Source organism: Zingiber officinale, chromosome 4B, assembly GCF_018446385.1.
Source record: "Zingiber officinale cultivar Zhangliang chromosome 4B, Zo_v1.1, whole genome shotgun sequence".
NCBI classification, from domain to species: domain Eukaryota; kingdom Viridiplantae; phylum Streptophyta; class Magnoliopsida; order Zingiberales; family Zingiberaceae; genus Zingiber; species Zingiber officinale.
This window is the reverse complement of record NC_055993.1, coordinates 134,685,563-134,702,445: the sequence shown is the minus strand read 5'-3', so window position 1 is coordinate 134,702,445 and position 16,883 is coordinate 134,685,563. Positions and strand designations below refer to the sequence as shown.

Genomic DNA, 16,883 nt, shown 5'->3' with positions numbered 1-16,883 from the left:
GAAGCCTTCATATCATCTATCAATGCGTTTGGTTTAGGGGAATAGGAGTGGAGAATGGGAATGAGAATCATTGATTACCAATTACCATTGTTAATGTTTGGATTATAGGAATAGGAATAGGAATACAAATAAGGGAATGAATCCTTGAAATTGGGTAATAGCTCATTCCCATGTACCTCCCCTTCAATGAGTCATTACCCTATTTTCATCAATCAAAATATTCTCTTATTCCAAAAATATCCTTGACTTAAAACTAAAATTTTCTCCCTTAATATCAAATATCAAAATTTAGTTATTTATTTTTTCTTCATATCACTTCTCTCTCATCATATTTTATCTCTAATATTATCACACACTTTCTCTCTCCTACCACACTCTCTTTCCTCATTTTTTTTCATTACATTTGCTCTCTCATCATACTTTCTCTCTCCTCAATCTCTTTCATCACATTCTCTTTCTTTTTTCATCATACTTTCTCTCTCCTCAATCTCTCCCATCACACTTTTTTTCTTTTTGTTTTCATCATACTTTCGCTCTCATCACACTTTCTCTCTCATCAATCTCTCTTGTCACACTCCCTCCTTTTTTTTCCTCAACACACTTTCTCTCCCATCATACTTTCTCTCTTCTCAATCTCTCCCATCACACTCACTGTTCTCTTTTTTTCTCATCACACTTTCTCTCTCAGCATACACTCTCTATCCTCAATCTCTCTCATCACACTCTCTCTCCCCTCATTTGTTCTCATTACATTTTCTATCTCTTCATCCTTTCCCATCATATTTTATCTCTCATCTTCTCTCATCATGCTCTCTTCTATTACACTTTCTCTCTCTTCATTCTTTCTCATCACACTTTCTCTCTCTTCATTATTCCTCATCACACTTTCTCTCTCATCATACTTTCTCTCTCATCATTCTCTTTCATCATATTTTCCTCTCACATTCATCTTTCTCTCACATCTAATTTTTTTGTCTTATTTTCCTTTAAGGGTAAAAAAGGAAATATTGATTTATTCAGATAGAAAGTATGTAACTAACCAAACATTGTTTTTAAGAGTGATATCCATGCTCATACCCATTCCCATTCCCATTCCCGTGCTCATACCAAACGCCCCCTCAATATTTTTAGATTAATCATCAATTAAAAATCAATTAAAAGAATTTTATCTATTAAACTTTAAACTCGATATTTAAATATTTGAAAAACTGCACAAAACGTTTTTTTCTTTTCAATTGACAACCATAAAAATTTCCTATCAAACATTTATAACGGTGGCTTAACAATTTAATATTCTTAGGTCCACCAAATTTGATTATTAAGAAACTGGCGCCTTACATCATGTAGGGGGCAAAAGGGACTTTTTAGACACTAGGGATCATCATTCATCATTGCCGCTGAAAGTAAAAATAATTTATCGCAAGATCCACCGTCCTTTTGTTTCCGATGCACAATCCAATGGTTGAAAACGATACGGATCTAATCGTCATTTCCAGATCGACGACGCCTCGATCGAGTCCTGGTCCATGTCCTCGCCGCTGCCTCGCCTTCCGATCGTCGCCCTTAGCACGCCGAATCCGAAGATGCTGCGGCGCTTTGCTGCTGCACCCGTTCGCTTTCGTTATCCGATGATGATGATGTCGTCGTCGAAGACCTGCGAGTCACGGCGGCCTGCGTCGTTGGAGGCCGTATCGGAGGCCGCGGACCTCCGCGAGTTCCTCGATTACATGGAGAGGCTGAAGAACTACGAGATGGTCGGTGTTCCACAAGGGGCAGGAACGGACACCGATGAAGGGTTCGATCTCGGGAGGATGAGGCGGCTGCTCGGACGGCTCGGCGATCCTCACAAACAATTCAAGGTGCGCGATGCCTCGTCTTGAAACCGATACTTTTCTACATTTCTTCGTTCTAGTTCAGGACAATGACCACTGATCAAGGTTCCACTGGTTTTTATAACTGTGTTTTTTTGCCTCCCCTCTTGCTTGATAAATCTGTAATTAAGCTCAGAATACTACCTTAGTCTCACCATGATGGCATTTTTAGGTTGTTCATATTGCTGGCACCAAAGGAAAAGGATCCACTGCAGCTTTTATATCCAATATTTTACGGGAAGAAGGTTACTCAGTTGGCTGCTACACTAGGTACTTAATGTTTGGTTAATTGCTGCACTGTAAGTCCATTTATGACTGAAAATGTCAGGTCAACCATCTAAAAATGGAATGAAAATATGACTAACTACTACGAGGCACCTAAACATGTCAGTTGATTGCTTTATATCCGACAATGCTATGTTTCCTTGCATGCAGTCCTCATCTTTTGAGTGTTCGGGAACGCATATCTGTTGGAAAATGTGGGAACCCTGTTTCAGCAATATTACTGCAGGAGCTTTTCCAAGAGGCAAAGGGAATCCTTGATCAATCAATAATAAAGGAAAATGAGGCTTTGAGCCACTTTGAGGTATTTGTTCATCAAAACTTAGAGCAAGAATTTTGGGTAATATCTTATCAATTCTGTATTTCTGTGAATAGCTTAATAGGAAAGCTCTAACACCTGTCCTGTTACATCACAATATACAGATTGAACCAAATTTGTTTCCCAAGTTTATATTAAAATGATTTGTGTGGCTATTTATAATTAAATGGTTTGCGGTAGAACTCTAATTTCGATTCCAACATTGAACCTACGTTGAACTTATTGGTTTAGCCCATGTATGGATGTTGGTGTGAGCCGCATAGCAATGAAGCTATTGGCTCTTAATCAATAACTTGATTTGCATGTTTATGCTCGCAGGAAACATAATTTGTTGGTATTAGAAAAGGTTGCCTGGTCATCAGCTATCCTGATTGATTATGTAGACATATATCTGTTTCTTTTTCAGTTTTATAGTGTTATGGATATTTTATTTTTTTTCCTTCTAAGTATTTTTAGCAGTGCTAGTATTTTCTTACTAGGAGATGCTACTTTTTACTGCTCAAGACATTTGACAGTCATTTATATTGTCTATGTAGGTCTTCACTGCTCTAACGTTTCTTCTGTTTGCCAAAGAAAGGGTTGACATTGCTGTCATCGAAGTAATTTTTTGCCTTTGACACCTTTTCGACTAACATTTTGTACCTTATGATTAACATATATTCTTACATTTCGTATTTTATTTTTGTTTCAGTACACTAGTATGATCGTATTGTCCTTATCTATGGACAGGCAGGCCTTGGGGGAGCTAGAGACGCTACAAATGTTGTATGCAGTACTGAACTAGCTACTGCAGTCATAACATCCATAGGCGAGGAACACTTGGCTGCATTAGGTGGATCATTACAAAGCATAGCATTGGCCAAGTCAGGAATCATCAAGAGTGGGTGTCCAGTTGTGTAATTTTCTTTATTCTTTACATAGAAATCCAAGTTTTTAAATAGTTTCTATGTGTGGTTCTATATCACTTCACAAACTTTAACCTCTAGTGTGAATATAATTCAACCTAAATGTGCCTTGTTTTTAGTTAATTTTTATCTTGTAGCTTTTTGATAGATGCTAGAGGTATGAGATTTGTAGGGTTATTGGTCTAATGGGTTTGATTTCACATTGGTAATTTTATAACATGTGTCTACATTTTCCTTTTCCCAAATTCAGTAGTGGTATCATAGCCTTCTTGGTTGCTAGCCTCATCTTTCTTAAAGAGGTATTCCCATAGGTCCCCCCTCATCTTTTGATCCTTTCACTCCTATATCTTTCTTTGCCTTGTGTAGCCCCATTTGCTAGCCTCTTCTCTCTATAACACATGCTCACTATTGAGCCAACACTACATCAAATTTATCTTGTTGTGCATGGTCTAGTTACCTTTGTTTTTGCACACCTGCATCCTTATTCCTTACAGGCATCTCTACATGAGCTTCTTGGTTGTTCTTATGCTTTGTTTACTTCGAGGTGTCGATTTAAGAAAGAAGGAATCCAAAGTGAAAAGGAAAGGAAAAGAAGGGCAAGAAGAAGAAAAGGAGAGGGAAAGGGAAAAAAGGCAGTGGACTTCTGCGAGTTCACAGTCGCCTCGCGACCGTGAGTTGCCTCTCTCGTGGCCGCAAGCTACCTCGCGACGATGCAGCGCCGTGGGAGAGATTCGAGCATTCACAGGCTTGACGACAAGGAAGGAAAGTTCGTTCTACTTGAAATTCAGGGATGAAAAATGTCAAAAAAAATATCACGAATGAATTCTTTAATGTCTCTTATACGATAGGTAAACAGAGGAAATGATTAAGTCCTTATTGGGTTTGGGTTTAGATTTGATTGGATTTGGGATATAATGATTAGATGGTTGTAGAGTACTCATTTTGGATCATTTATTCTTTGTGCAAAACATGAAGGGTCATTTTTTTTTTAAAAGAGAAAACAGGACACTTGATCTGTTTGACGGAACCATTGCGAAGACTTTGGACAGAGCTAAATCTGAAGGTTTCAGTTCATGGACTAATATGCTAGATCAAGCTGAGAGAATTAGTATTATCTTGCAGCGCATACATGAATTATACGATCCAATTACAGGTTGCACAGAAACGGGAAAGTAGATTTCAGAATTAGAAAAATAAAATAAAAATTAAGATGCCTTTGGATTAGAGGTTAATGTACTGGGAAGGTTGCACAATGTTAAGGATTGAGAATCCATGATTGATATATAGAAATGATGGATATACCACAACAATATCCTGGCAAAGCTAGTGAAGAAGTCCATTATAATTCTAGTTATTTGCAACAATTTGAAAATTGCCACTGAATATAGGTACAAATAATATGAGAGGAAGAAACATGGAAAGAGAACATGAAGGTATACATTTAATTTGAATAGTTATTGTCTTACAATTTGTTTGCATTGCATGCACAATTAGTGAAGCTTACCTCTTGGTGGGTTTAGCTTGTGCAGGGCATGACATCAACAACTGCCTAATTCTTCTTATTCTAGCATAAGAACTTGCACTTATCAGCAATATCCTCATGTTTCTCCTAGAGGATAGGCTCCACTTGCTTGCCATATATGTCTAAGAGACCTTACCAACTAGCCTTGCCAGCCTGATGCTTTGATGCTTTCTTCTACTAGTTGCCAAGACATTTGAGGAAAGCGAGTACTAGCCATTGCTAGTTACAAGGACTTTTAGGCTCTTTTTACTCTAGAGGGCGGATAGAGGAGGGAAAAGGTTAAGGGTGAAAAAGCAATAGAAAAGGAAAGCAAAGAATAAGAGAAAGAGGGGAAGAGGAAAGAAATTGGAGAAGAGGGGAAAAGGAGGAGAAACTCATGATGGCTAAGCCACGAGCTCGCCAAGCTATTGGTTTGATGGAGGCAAACTCACTGGGCTGTTGCTCCGAGCAGTTAGTCGCTGGATTTGGCACGAGAACTATTGGGTCATTGAATTTGTCACAAGAGGAAATTAGGAAAGTTCTTTCCGCCAATTTTGGGAGGTGAAAAATAGATTAAAGTTGATCCTCAAATGGATTTGGAATCCTTCTTTAATTTTATGCAAGTAAACAAAGGAATGTGTCTTGACTCTTGTGCAATTCATTCTTTTCTTCATCCGTCCTTCAAGATCAAAGAGCATTAGAAGGCGTGAGCATTGCTAGTACTAGCCTTTGCTTGTAAATTGACAACTTGCCAATAATCTTGTCTCATGCAGAGATGATCACCACCACCACTAGTCTCATGACTTGATCGGACAGCCTACAAATGATGACGTGTCAAATAGACATGAGAACTGCCACTATTAGCCTCTACTCGTGGCCCTGCTTCTTGTGTGCTCCGTCAATAGTTTCCATTGTTTTGCTAGTAGTTTGTTTCTCATTTTATTATTGTCATATCTAGGCTATCTTGCACGGATACGGATACGGGTATCGTATTGGATACGACACGGATACGGCGATACGAAAAATTTTAAAAATATAAGACACGATACGGCTAGGATACGACGATTATTAAAAAATAAAAAATATTATATATATATATATATATTGTATTCAAAATTAAAAATCCTAGAATAGAAAACTATGTTCATATTAGATCAACCATAATATCCGTTGCGATCGACGGCGGGCTGTTGCGAGCAGCGGCAGGCTTCTGCGAGCAGCGCCGGGCTGTTGCTGGCTTCTGCAAGGGTTGCTGTTGAGCAAGCGACGCCGGGCTTCTGCGAGCAGCGGTGATTTGCTGCTGGGTTCTGCGAGCAGTGGCGCTGTGGTAGACTTCTGCGAGCAGTGGCAGACGACGAAGACGCTGGCGGACAGAGGAGAGCGTTGGCGGCAAAAGCGCAGGAGATGGTTGTGTGAAACAGTTCTGTCGCAATGGAAAAAAAGAATCAGGAGTGGGGAGAGTAAGTTAGGGCTTTTTTCCATTTGAATAAGTAGTCCTCGTAATTTTATTATTTTTCAATTTTACCCTCAAAATTTTTATTTTTTTTTGCATTTGTGTCCAAACGTGTCCGGAAACGTGTCTCATCCGTGTCCTAGCCGTGTCTGACTGGTCAAACTTGTAAAAAGTCAACGACACGATTTTTGCCGTGTCCGACAGGCGTATTTGCATGTCGTGTCCGTGTCCGTGTCGTGTCCGTGTCCGACACCTCCAAAAAAATATTTTTTGGAGTGTCCGTGTTACACTGTATCTAGGTTATGTTTTGCTTTTGAAAGGTTTGCTAGTTTATGTAAACATTAATGCTTCAGCTTGAATTGGAGTGTTAGAGGGTATTAGATTAATTTGATTATTGGTTTAGTGGATTTAATCACAATTTTGTAGTTACATTTAAATTCTGGTTTTTGTCACGAGTCTATATGCACCGTTAGTAGTTTACTCATTGATTAAACAATGCAATATTTCCATCACCAAATTCTATAGTAGAGCTATAAAGAAAGATTTGAGTGAGCCATATTTGTATTTTTCGCTTGAATTTGGTTAACCTATCAACTGTCATACACCTTTTTTCCTTCTCTAAAATAGATAAAATTATTCTATTCATTCTAAAACACTACCCATGTTGCTGTCACCTTTTTTAATTCTAATTCATTAATCAAATAAATCTGGTTGACATTATTTTCCTGTTAAAATCATTCCTATTTTTACAGAAGTCTTTCAAAATGTAATCAGAAATGTCATTTAAATGTAGATTATCTTGTTCCAGATGTCTCCAAAGATTGACCAATCATGCATTTTGCTAATTTTCTGTTAATTTATAAAGATAATAATCAAAATTGAAACTTTTAATTTTTCTTATGTATTCTCTATAAGTTCAATTACTCATTTGAATTATGCTGTTTGTTGTAAAATATCTGTGGATATCTCAGGTTGTAATTGGTGGGCCCTTTGAATCACATATTGAAGAGATTATTCGTCATAAGGCATCCTTAATGAAATCCAAGGTCATATCAACATGTGATCCTGGCATACAGAAAACATCGAAGTGCTTGACAATGGGAAAGGATGAAATCCCTTATCAGACTTGTGACATACAAATCCAAATGCATAACTTACAATCAGTATGAATCAATAGGTTCTTTGGTTTTGTGTACTTGTTTTTTTTTAGAAAAACATTCCGAATTGTAATTGATAATCCATTATAAAATAGCTGAAAGTTTTTTATTTACTGTGCAGTCCATCACATTGTCTAATGTAAAACTCCACTTGCTTGGTATTCATCAACTTCAGAATGCTATCTCAGCCGTGTGTACAGCTTTAAGCCTTCGTGATCAAGGTATCGTTTTTTAGGTTCATGGTTTTCTTTTCCAAACAGTACAGTGGTTGTTTTTAACTGCCATTTTTTTTTTTCATTTTGTTAATTACTTTATTTTTTTTCTTATATGAATATTTAACTGAGAGAAATAACATACAACCTTATATTTTCATGGAGTCTTCCTCGGAGCTAGAACAATTCCTTGATTTGATATCTTAAGTTATTCTAATACTAGGAAGTTTCTGTGTGAGCCTATGACAATTAAGGATTCCTTTATTTGAAAGAGGGCATACGTTGGGGAAAAAAAATCCTCCCACTCCCAATATATATTTTTCTGTCTATATTAATTCGTGTAAATTATCTGTCTTTTGGAATTACTCAAATGACCTTTCAGCTCTTTATTTGTCATATAGTCTGGCACCATGGCACCAAACTTTGATTGAATGCTTTATTTTATCTTTTCAACTTATATTAGAGTGATTCTCACATTACTGGCAGGATCGCTGCTGCTATGTCGCCCCTTGGTACCATGGTGGTGCTGCAGCTACAGTATATTTGGTACAGTACCTAAATGACTGCCTCACTAGCCCCTTCCTTTCTATCTTCTTTTGCCCACTTCTCTCACCATTGTACCTCCTAGAGGTTTCATTCTCTTATACCTAGACTTAGGGATGCCTTAAGTTCAAAACCCTCATCCTTGCTCTCCTAACCTAGTCTCTCTTTCTTTCTTTGCCTGTGAGTTGATCTTTTTTTGATTGAATCTATCTTTTATCCTTTCGATTTGAAACTGTAAACCACAATCTTAAAGTTGAACAACAGTTCATCAACAGTTCCAACTTTGTTCTTTGGCACTAGGGAAATACCATTATCTTGAAGACTCCTCCAAGACTTCCCTCTAAATAATAATGTTTCTTATCAAGTGCTTCAACTGCATTGATGTACTTAGCTTATTAATCACATGGAATCTCATTAGGGAAATTTTTTATTCTCTTAAGAATGCTTTGTCCATGAACATGAAATTTTTAGAGTTTATAAGTTATGAGAAAAGCAATTTCTCTGTTTGACAAGTTGGTTAGCCCTTTCAAGAACATTCTCACAGCTTAAAAGAAAATGCAAAAATTGCCTGCAACACGAATCACCATTTATTGTGTTGGTTTCACAGACCTTTCATCCACTGAATTCTATATAAAGTTATAGCACTCCTAATATCCAAAATTTTTAATTCACTTCTATTTTCTTGTCTACCAGGCCTTTACGTATGCCTTCTGTTTCCATTGCTGATGGCTTCCATAACCCTAAGGGTGCGTTTGGTTCAAGTTATCATATATAACCTTGGTTATGTGATTATCAGGTAATCACATAACCAAGGTTATGGGGAATAAAACATAACCAAATGTTGTTTGGTTCAATCTAGGTAATGCAACAAAAACTTGTTTGTTTGAAGGTTTTAATGAATAACCTAGTTTAATATTTTACTATATTACCCTTAGTTACAAAACCAACTATACTTAACTCTACGTTTTTTACCTTTTCTTTTTCACGTTTTATTTATTTATATATATATTTTTTATTTTTTATATTTTGTTTGTTTTTTGATGTTTTTTTATTTTTTTACGTTTTTTTTAATTTTTTATGTTTTTTTACATTTTTTTTATTTTTAAAATTTTAAAATTTTTAAAACTTTTTTATGTTTTTTTTTTAATGTTTTTTTTACATTTTTTCTATTTTTTATGTTTTTAACATTTTTTAATTATTTTTTACTTTTAATTTTTTTTTTTTTTACGTTTTTTATTTATTTTTATGTTTTTTTATTTTTTCTCATTTTTTAATGTTTTTTTTCTATTTTTTAATGTTTTTCTATTTTTAAGTTTTTTTACAATTTTTTATTTTTTCTTTATGTTTTTCTTTTTTGTCACATTTTTCTCTTATCCGAGGATATTTTGGGTAAAAAAAATTTGTTAACCCCGAAATCAAGAAAAACCTCAGTTTTCCAAGGTTTTCCGATTCCTGGTTGCATGCCCCTTTTGTTGACGTGTCGGGCATGGAACATTACTCGAGTATCATCAATTACCTAAACCAAATAGGGTTTTTGTTGATAACCTTGGATGGATAACCAAGGTTATCCAGAATAACCCCCAACCAAACGCACCCTAACTGTGATATAATTTTATGGATTCATCTTTTTCAATTGCTGATAATTTTTTTTTTATGTATCCAGTTTATTGTTAGTTTGCTTTCTATTGGTACACATAACAAATGTCAGATTTTCTGTGGCATTTTCCACTACTCAATATATCAAAATTTGTGCACAAAGACAACAATGGTGATATCTACTATGTGTGATATACTTTATGCCTACTCGGTGCTTTGTTTTTTGGTGATCTACTCACAGACCTATTTTTGCTGAATCTATTATACCTTATTAGTGGCATTGTCTCTTGGGTCACTTGACCCTTAAGCCTGTGTAATTTTGTACATCTTTAGAGTGTATTCCACTGGTTTTCGTTACGAGGCTTGTGAGTTAAGCACACATCATAGTATCTCTATTTTTGTGTAAAAATAAACAGTCTTCCTGCTCTTTCATTTTCTCCAGTTTATGTGACATGCGGTTTTAGGCAATTTATTACATTGCTTGATGATTATTCTTGTATGATTTGATTTCATCTCCCTAAAAGTTGAATTGATGTCCTTAATGTGTTCAAAGTTTTCTCTTGAATAACTTACACAATATATATTGAGATCAAAATTTTACATTCTGTTAATGGCTTAATGCTATATGTCTTATAATGCATAGTCTACTTTTACTACCTTTCGACATTGCCGTGGGTATTCCTTAGATTCTTGTGCTCCTATATCCCAACAAAGTAACAAACTGAGGTTGCTGAATGCAGAAACCATCATTTCTTTAATGTTGCTTGTCCTACGAATCTAGGATGTTTTTATACACGATCCTAGGCATCTTTGGGTTGATGTTGTTATTACCACTTGCTTTCTCATGAATCTGATTCCACATCCACTCTGATTGTTAGATTTTCCTCTTCTGCATGTGCCCTATTGTGGTTCTTTTCCTTGTACTACATGAGTTTTTGGTTGTCTTTTCTTCATGCTTTGTGACTAGGCCGTGTCGTGATTAGCTAAGTTCTAACTCTGTTTGGTGTCTTTCTTGGCTGGATATTCTTAAATTAAGAAGGAATATCACTTCTACTTCCCGTCTCCCGTTATTGTTTTGATTTGATTGTTACCTTTCTTCAGGATGTTTCTTATTACTTTTCTGTTCCTCTTGTGCTAATGTCTGAGCTATCACCACCCACTACCCTTTTTTGTACTGTACCTAATTACTGTAGGTAACTACTATTTGCTCAATACTCTTAGCAAGAGCTTTCATTTACAAATCCACTACTCCTGTGTTTGTCTGAATTAGCGGTGCTTATTTTTCTTTGAAATGGTAAATATTTCATAACTTTTCACCCTTGTACTCAGGTACGGAATTATTGTGTTTCCTAATTAGGGGGGTTTCTTTTCTAATTTGGTTGATATTGAATCTATAGCTTTTGGTTAATGAGAATTCTATTTTCAATTAACTAAATGAGACTTTTCCTTAGTAGGAGCTATTTTCTCTATATGGGAGATATTGATCCTCTTTAAATATTCCATTCCAATTTTTTTATGTGATTTGATGGGTCTATTTTTATATGGCATCAATTTAGTATCAGCCTTTCCTACACATGTCCTATTATCGCCACCAGTAATTTTGAGTCTGTTTCTACCCATACCTTCCTGAGGTCTGCATCTCATGACAAGCCTGATACTTTGTGGATTCATGCCAGTTACACATCAAGCTTAAATGTTGGTCTCGTTGAAGCCATGAATCCCGCGACACAGTTACCTGTAACATTCCTTATGGTGCCTCCAATTTCTTTTGGACCAAATTGGGGTCTAAGATCGGCATCAGTGTTTACCTTGACTTTCCCGGCAAGTGGTGGTAGCCAATACCTCATTGTTAAAGATCTTTGAAACTTGTAGTTTTAGCCATCATCATGGTTAAAAAAGCACACATCAAATTTACTTGGTGAAAATTTAAGATTGATTCATCAAAGTGGATAAATGCAAAATAGAGTTCTACCAATTAACAAATTACAACTTGCAACTACGTAAGAGGAAGAAATATTTGGAGTCAACTGCTGAAAGTGGGTGATTAGTCTTTGTGAATTTTGTTGACGAATTGATGTTCTATATATATGGAGCCATTCTCTTAGATGCAAATATTCATTACTATTGGAAATTGGAATTTGAATTTTGTATTGATTTTTAGTTGTCTATTACCTAAATCCTATTTATCTTTTGGCAAAGTATTTACCCAGCTTATGATATTAATATCAGAATTCATATATCTTTATCATACTGATGTTCATCTATATAATTGCTCTGTTATTGGCATTAAGGCTGATGTAATCATTCCCCTTGAACAAGTTAATATTGTCATAAGGACAATGCTGTTATTTTTTGTTTTTGGTCTTATCATTTCCGATTGTGTATTAGTCACTGAGCTTATAATCTTGAAAACGTAAGGATGGGTGATCTCTGATAAGTCCATTCGAGCTGGTTCGGAGAAAACTAGATTGAATGGGAGAAGCCAATTTCTTACACAAAGGGAAATTTTGTCAATTGGATTGTCCGACGTCAACATACTAATTGATGGAGGTAGGAGAATATTTTGATGATTTATTTTCTTTTCCTTAGTAATTGATAGACACTGACACATTGAACATATATTTTAGCGCATACTGAAGCTTCTGCTAAAGGTTTAGTGGAGGTGATAAAGATGGCACATCCACATGGAACATTGGCATTTTTGGTGGCAATGGCCAGTGACAAAGACCACTTATCATTTGCTAAACAACTTCTCTCAGGTAAAGTTAATGCTCTTCTCAAATGTAAAGGCTCTTCGATACTTTCTTCTAGGATAGATTGATTGCAGTAGTTAATTAAAAGGTCAACATATTGAGATTAATTTTAAAGCATATTGATGTCAACGCCAATTAAAAGGTCATTTGAATTAAAATTTTAAAGCAATAATATAAAATATTGTGTACCAATATTTGACAAACTTTGCTATGTCTTAAAACATATTGAGATTAATTTAAATGAGTTTTACTCATTTAATCAATTTCACTTGGATTTTTGACTTTAATTAAAACTATATTAATTAGATGCTTGCATTAAAAATGCTCTTTTACTTGTTGTTTTCTTCAATATGAGTTATGATGCATTCATATAAGATTTTCTTTTATAATCTTAATGCATTTAGCTTGTTTACTGTCAGAATTAGATAATAAATTGAGTTAGAATTTTAGAAAAAATAAGGCATTACTTGAATTCATTTTGACACATGCATTCATCCCAAGCCTGTTTTGTGTTGACATGGTATGATACTTATTGACATGATTGGCATGGACAACACATGAGAGATTTTTACTCATGTCAATCAACAATAGATTTCAATAATTTACCAAAACCATACATTTTCTATTGTGTAGCTTGATACGTATGAGATTTTTAACCATGCTTTTAACCTCCAGTTGTGTGAGTCTCAACTATTTTGCAATGGATATATGTGCTCTGTTTCTCCCCATTGAACTGTAAGGATATATCACCACTATTGTTTAGATTTTTAAATCATAAGCCTGTTTAAAGTAGAGGTGTAACCATAAATCTGTTTAAAGTAAATATTTTTATTAAGTAAAATATTCCTCATTAACAAGTCTACATCAAAAATTCAGAGGTGCCGTTGCTTGCCTATTAATGTCGAGTACATATCTTCTCACTACTTTGGCCCTTCATAGGCTTCACTATTGGCAGATTTATTTCAAATGTAATAAAAGACATCAAATGGCACACAACAAATCCTGAGCGCCAATTATTTTTGGAAATGGTTGCTTGGAATTGTTCTGTTTTATTTAACTCTATACAATACCATATTGTTAATTTTACCTGACTCTTTTTAATTATGTTATAGGGAATAGGTAGAAAATTTAGTTATAGAGTATTGTGTGCTTAAGCTCTTTTTTATTTTTTCATCTTTTTATGTTCCAACTTGGATGATAACAAAGCACTGGGAAACCTGTGTCTAATTTACTTAAGCATAGCACTGGTGTTGCCTAATCTTTAAGCATGTAAAAGCAGTAGGATCTTAATATCATAGTCGTCAAAATCAGTATCAGAATTCAAATCATATAGTAAAAAAAATCTAAGTATTGATTGGTATTGGATTAGAAGCATCAGTGAATTTGAAATAGAAGGAAAAAAAAGATTAAAGTATAATAAAATTATTTTATATATGAGATTACAACAATGATTCTAATTATTGATAATAAGTATACAAATAATGTCATATTTATTCATGTGAAATTAACAAACAATAAAAACAGATCATAAGCAATAATAAAATTATATTTTTTACTCTAAACCATGGAGTGTTTTTATAGTTCAAGTTTGGTACGGGCTCCTCTCCTGTTTCTTCTGACACTTTGCCATTCCTCTGGACATTGCAGCTGGAAGACCTGAGCTGGTTGTGTTGACTGAGGTGAAGATAGCTGGGGGAAAATCCCGCATGGTTTCGGCTTCAGTTTTGAAAGATGCTTGGGTCAAGACTTCAAAGGATTTGGGGATGGACTTTGTGGACATAGGTATTATTGACGATGATAAGAGCGAAAAGGAGCCAAATTGCAAGAAAATGATGTTGGGTACCTGCAAAAGTACATCGACAATCGATTCAATTAAGCATGCAGATCAGTTGCTCAAATCAAGATCAAAAGATCATCCTGGTCTTATTGTAGTGACCGGGTCATTACATCTGGTTGCCTCCTTGTTAGCTGCTATTAAAAAGTAGTTCTCAAGACTTAAAGCGGTTCTTAAATTATTTTTGTTGCTTTAAACATGCTCTACTAAGTTTGGCATTACAACTTTTGTCTGAATAAAATTAAATCTATTTAGTGTATTTGGACTTCATATCTTCATATGCTCTGTTTAAGATTCTGATGGCTTCTTGCACAGGACTTTTGTTCTTGTTCTTCCAAGATCTTAAATTTCTACCAATATCAATTCATGCTTAAACTAGTACCATACCTTTAGCTCTTGTGGTAAAGTGTACATCTCATGTGAAAAAGTAATAGATTGGTTTGTTTGATGTAGAAAGTTTCATGTACTAAAATAATTATTAATAACTTCGATGTAAAAAAAATCCATGAGAACATCCCTTTTATTGAATGTTAGTTCATCTTCTTATATCAACATTGTTTTGCATACTTTTTCGATCCTTAACCTCTTTTGTTCAACTATAAACATGAGTACCTCACTAGGTTTGATAAGCTTGAATTGACATTTCATTTGCAAACAAACAAAAAAAAAAAAAAATCTAATTTTATGTTACGGCTAACCATGCCCACACCCTCTCTCTAAAATCAAGTATAATACAAATTGACTATTGATTCGATACGATTTTATACAATAAAATATTAGTACATAGTAAATTGATAAAAATATATATGATCATAATAATATAAGATTAAGATTGATGATCAAATAAATAAGAATGAATATTTTATATTCTCTTCATAAATTAAATGAGATTATAAAAATTATAGAATTTGTAATATAATAAAATAGTAGTGATAAAGTTTGTTGATATGTAAAATATGAAAAAAACGTAGTTTTTATTATTTAGAAATACACATAAAATTTTAGAAAAAGTTTAAAATTACAAAATTTAGAGATCAAGTGTATTTAGATGACTCTACCAGGAAATAAAAGAACTATAAAAAAAATTCTATTTAAATATATCTGAATAAAAAATGGACTAAAATATTTAATGCATTAAACACCTTTAACAATCCATTCTAAAATATTATTTGCATTTTTACAGTGTAATAATTATAAAAAAATATTTTTATATATCAGATGGGTTTTTGTCAATCAAGTTCGTAAGGAATTATGTAATATTTTTTTGTATTTTAGATATGCATTCAATATTAGTTTATATATTTTTTATGACAATAAAAAAAACAAAAATAAGGAGTATTTTTTGGATAAATAATAGGATAGAAAATTATTTTGATATAAAAAAAACAAAAATAATAATAAGGAGCATTTTTTTTCTCTTTTCCTTCTTGTTATTTATCATCGGCCTATAAATATGAGTTCGCCCGCCGTTATTCCTCGTGCACTCGGGGCTGCAAATGGCTCAGTTCTGGCGACCCGGTTCGGCGCGGCCCCGAGCAAGCCTCATCGACGACGAAGAGGGCGGTGTTCTCTTCCTCTCTTCTCCGGCTCCCTCCTCGTCGTCCGGGTACTCTCCTCTTCCTTCTCCCTTCCATTCCCCCTGCCTCTCGGTGAGCTCTTTGTATAAACCCTAATGCTGTGCGGGGTTTTTGGATCGCATAGGTTCGGGTATTCGAGCTTGGAACGGCAGCGGCAGAGACTGCCCGTGTTCAAGTACCGCGATGCCATTCTTTACTTGGTGGAGAATCACGCCACCACCATCATCGTCGGCGAGACCGGGAGCGGGAAGACTACTCAGATTCCCCAGGTTTTAATTTGAACTTTTTTTCTTTTTCAATATTACACATTCGTGGATCAGGCTTTGACGAGTGATAGTTCAAAAGAAAAATAAAAGAAAAGAAAACCAAATTGCCAATGTCTCTTCAAATCTCATTTTTGATTCCCTTTTCTTCGTCTTCTTGTGACTCGTCATATCTTTTTCCTTCTTTTAGAAGTTGACCCAGAGAAAAGAGTTAATCTTTATGTAATCCAATCCTTTTTGAGATTAAGAATCTGCTAATCTCTAAAAGCTTCCGTACTTCAGCTCTTTGCATTTTAATCTGCCACTGGTGCCAGCCGTAAAAGATGGCTTTTTTTCAGCTGCTAGCATATAAACTTTTAACAATATCCTATCTTTTGCAATCCATCTTGGTAGATAGAATTTATGCTGTATTAACTAACATCCGATGACAAAGATTTGTCCTTCCATTAAGGGTAGAGATAATGTATTCTGGGTTTGTTTAATATAATTACGTTACCTTTTCCAATCTACTTTGGCCTTATTTCTACTTGATATGAAAGGGGAGTCATTTTTTGCACTAGAAAAAACATACCTTAGATGATATTCACTTTTTCTTGGGTCTTTTAGTAGTGAAATTA

At 34.7% G+C, this 16,883-nt stretch overlaps 2 protein-coding genes across 3 annotated transcripts in view; both read left to right on the top strand.

Moving 5' to 3' along the window:
• The first annotated feature begins 1,485 nt into the window (after window positions 1–1,485).
• Window positions 1,486–14,718, top strand: LOC121976883 (dihydrofolate synthetase-like). Its single transcript, XM_042529280.1, has 10 exons — window positions 1,486–1,859; window positions 2,044–2,141; window positions 2,307–2,457; window positions 3,009–3,071; window positions 3,202–3,363; window positions 7,303–7,494; window positions 7,610–7,709; window positions 12,258–12,389; window positions 12,467–12,598; window positions 14,240–14,718. Exons 1-10 carry the CDS (start codon window positions 1,527–1,529, stop codon window positions 14,575–14,577), a joined length of 1,701 nt encoding a protein of 566 aa, XP_042385214.1. The 5' UTR covers window positions 1,486–1,526; the 3' UTR covers window positions 14,578–14,718.
• Window positions 14,719–15,900: 1,182 nt separating this feature from the next.
• Window positions 15,901–16,883, top strand: part of LOC121976882 (probable pre-mRNA-splicing factor ATP-dependent RNA helicase DEAH9) — a 42,434-nt gene continuing 41,451 nt past the window's right edge. For both annotated transcript variants that reach the window (XM_042529278.1, XM_042529277.1), the window contains exons 1-2: window positions 15,901–16,032; window positions 16,128–16,272. In XM_042529278.1, the coding sequence (XP_042385212.1) occupies window positions 15,923–16,032; window positions 16,128–16,272 (255 nt within the window). In that variant the 5' untranslated portion in view covers window positions 15,901–15,922. The remainder of the gene's footprint in view (window positions 16,033–16,127; window positions 16,273–16,883) is intronic.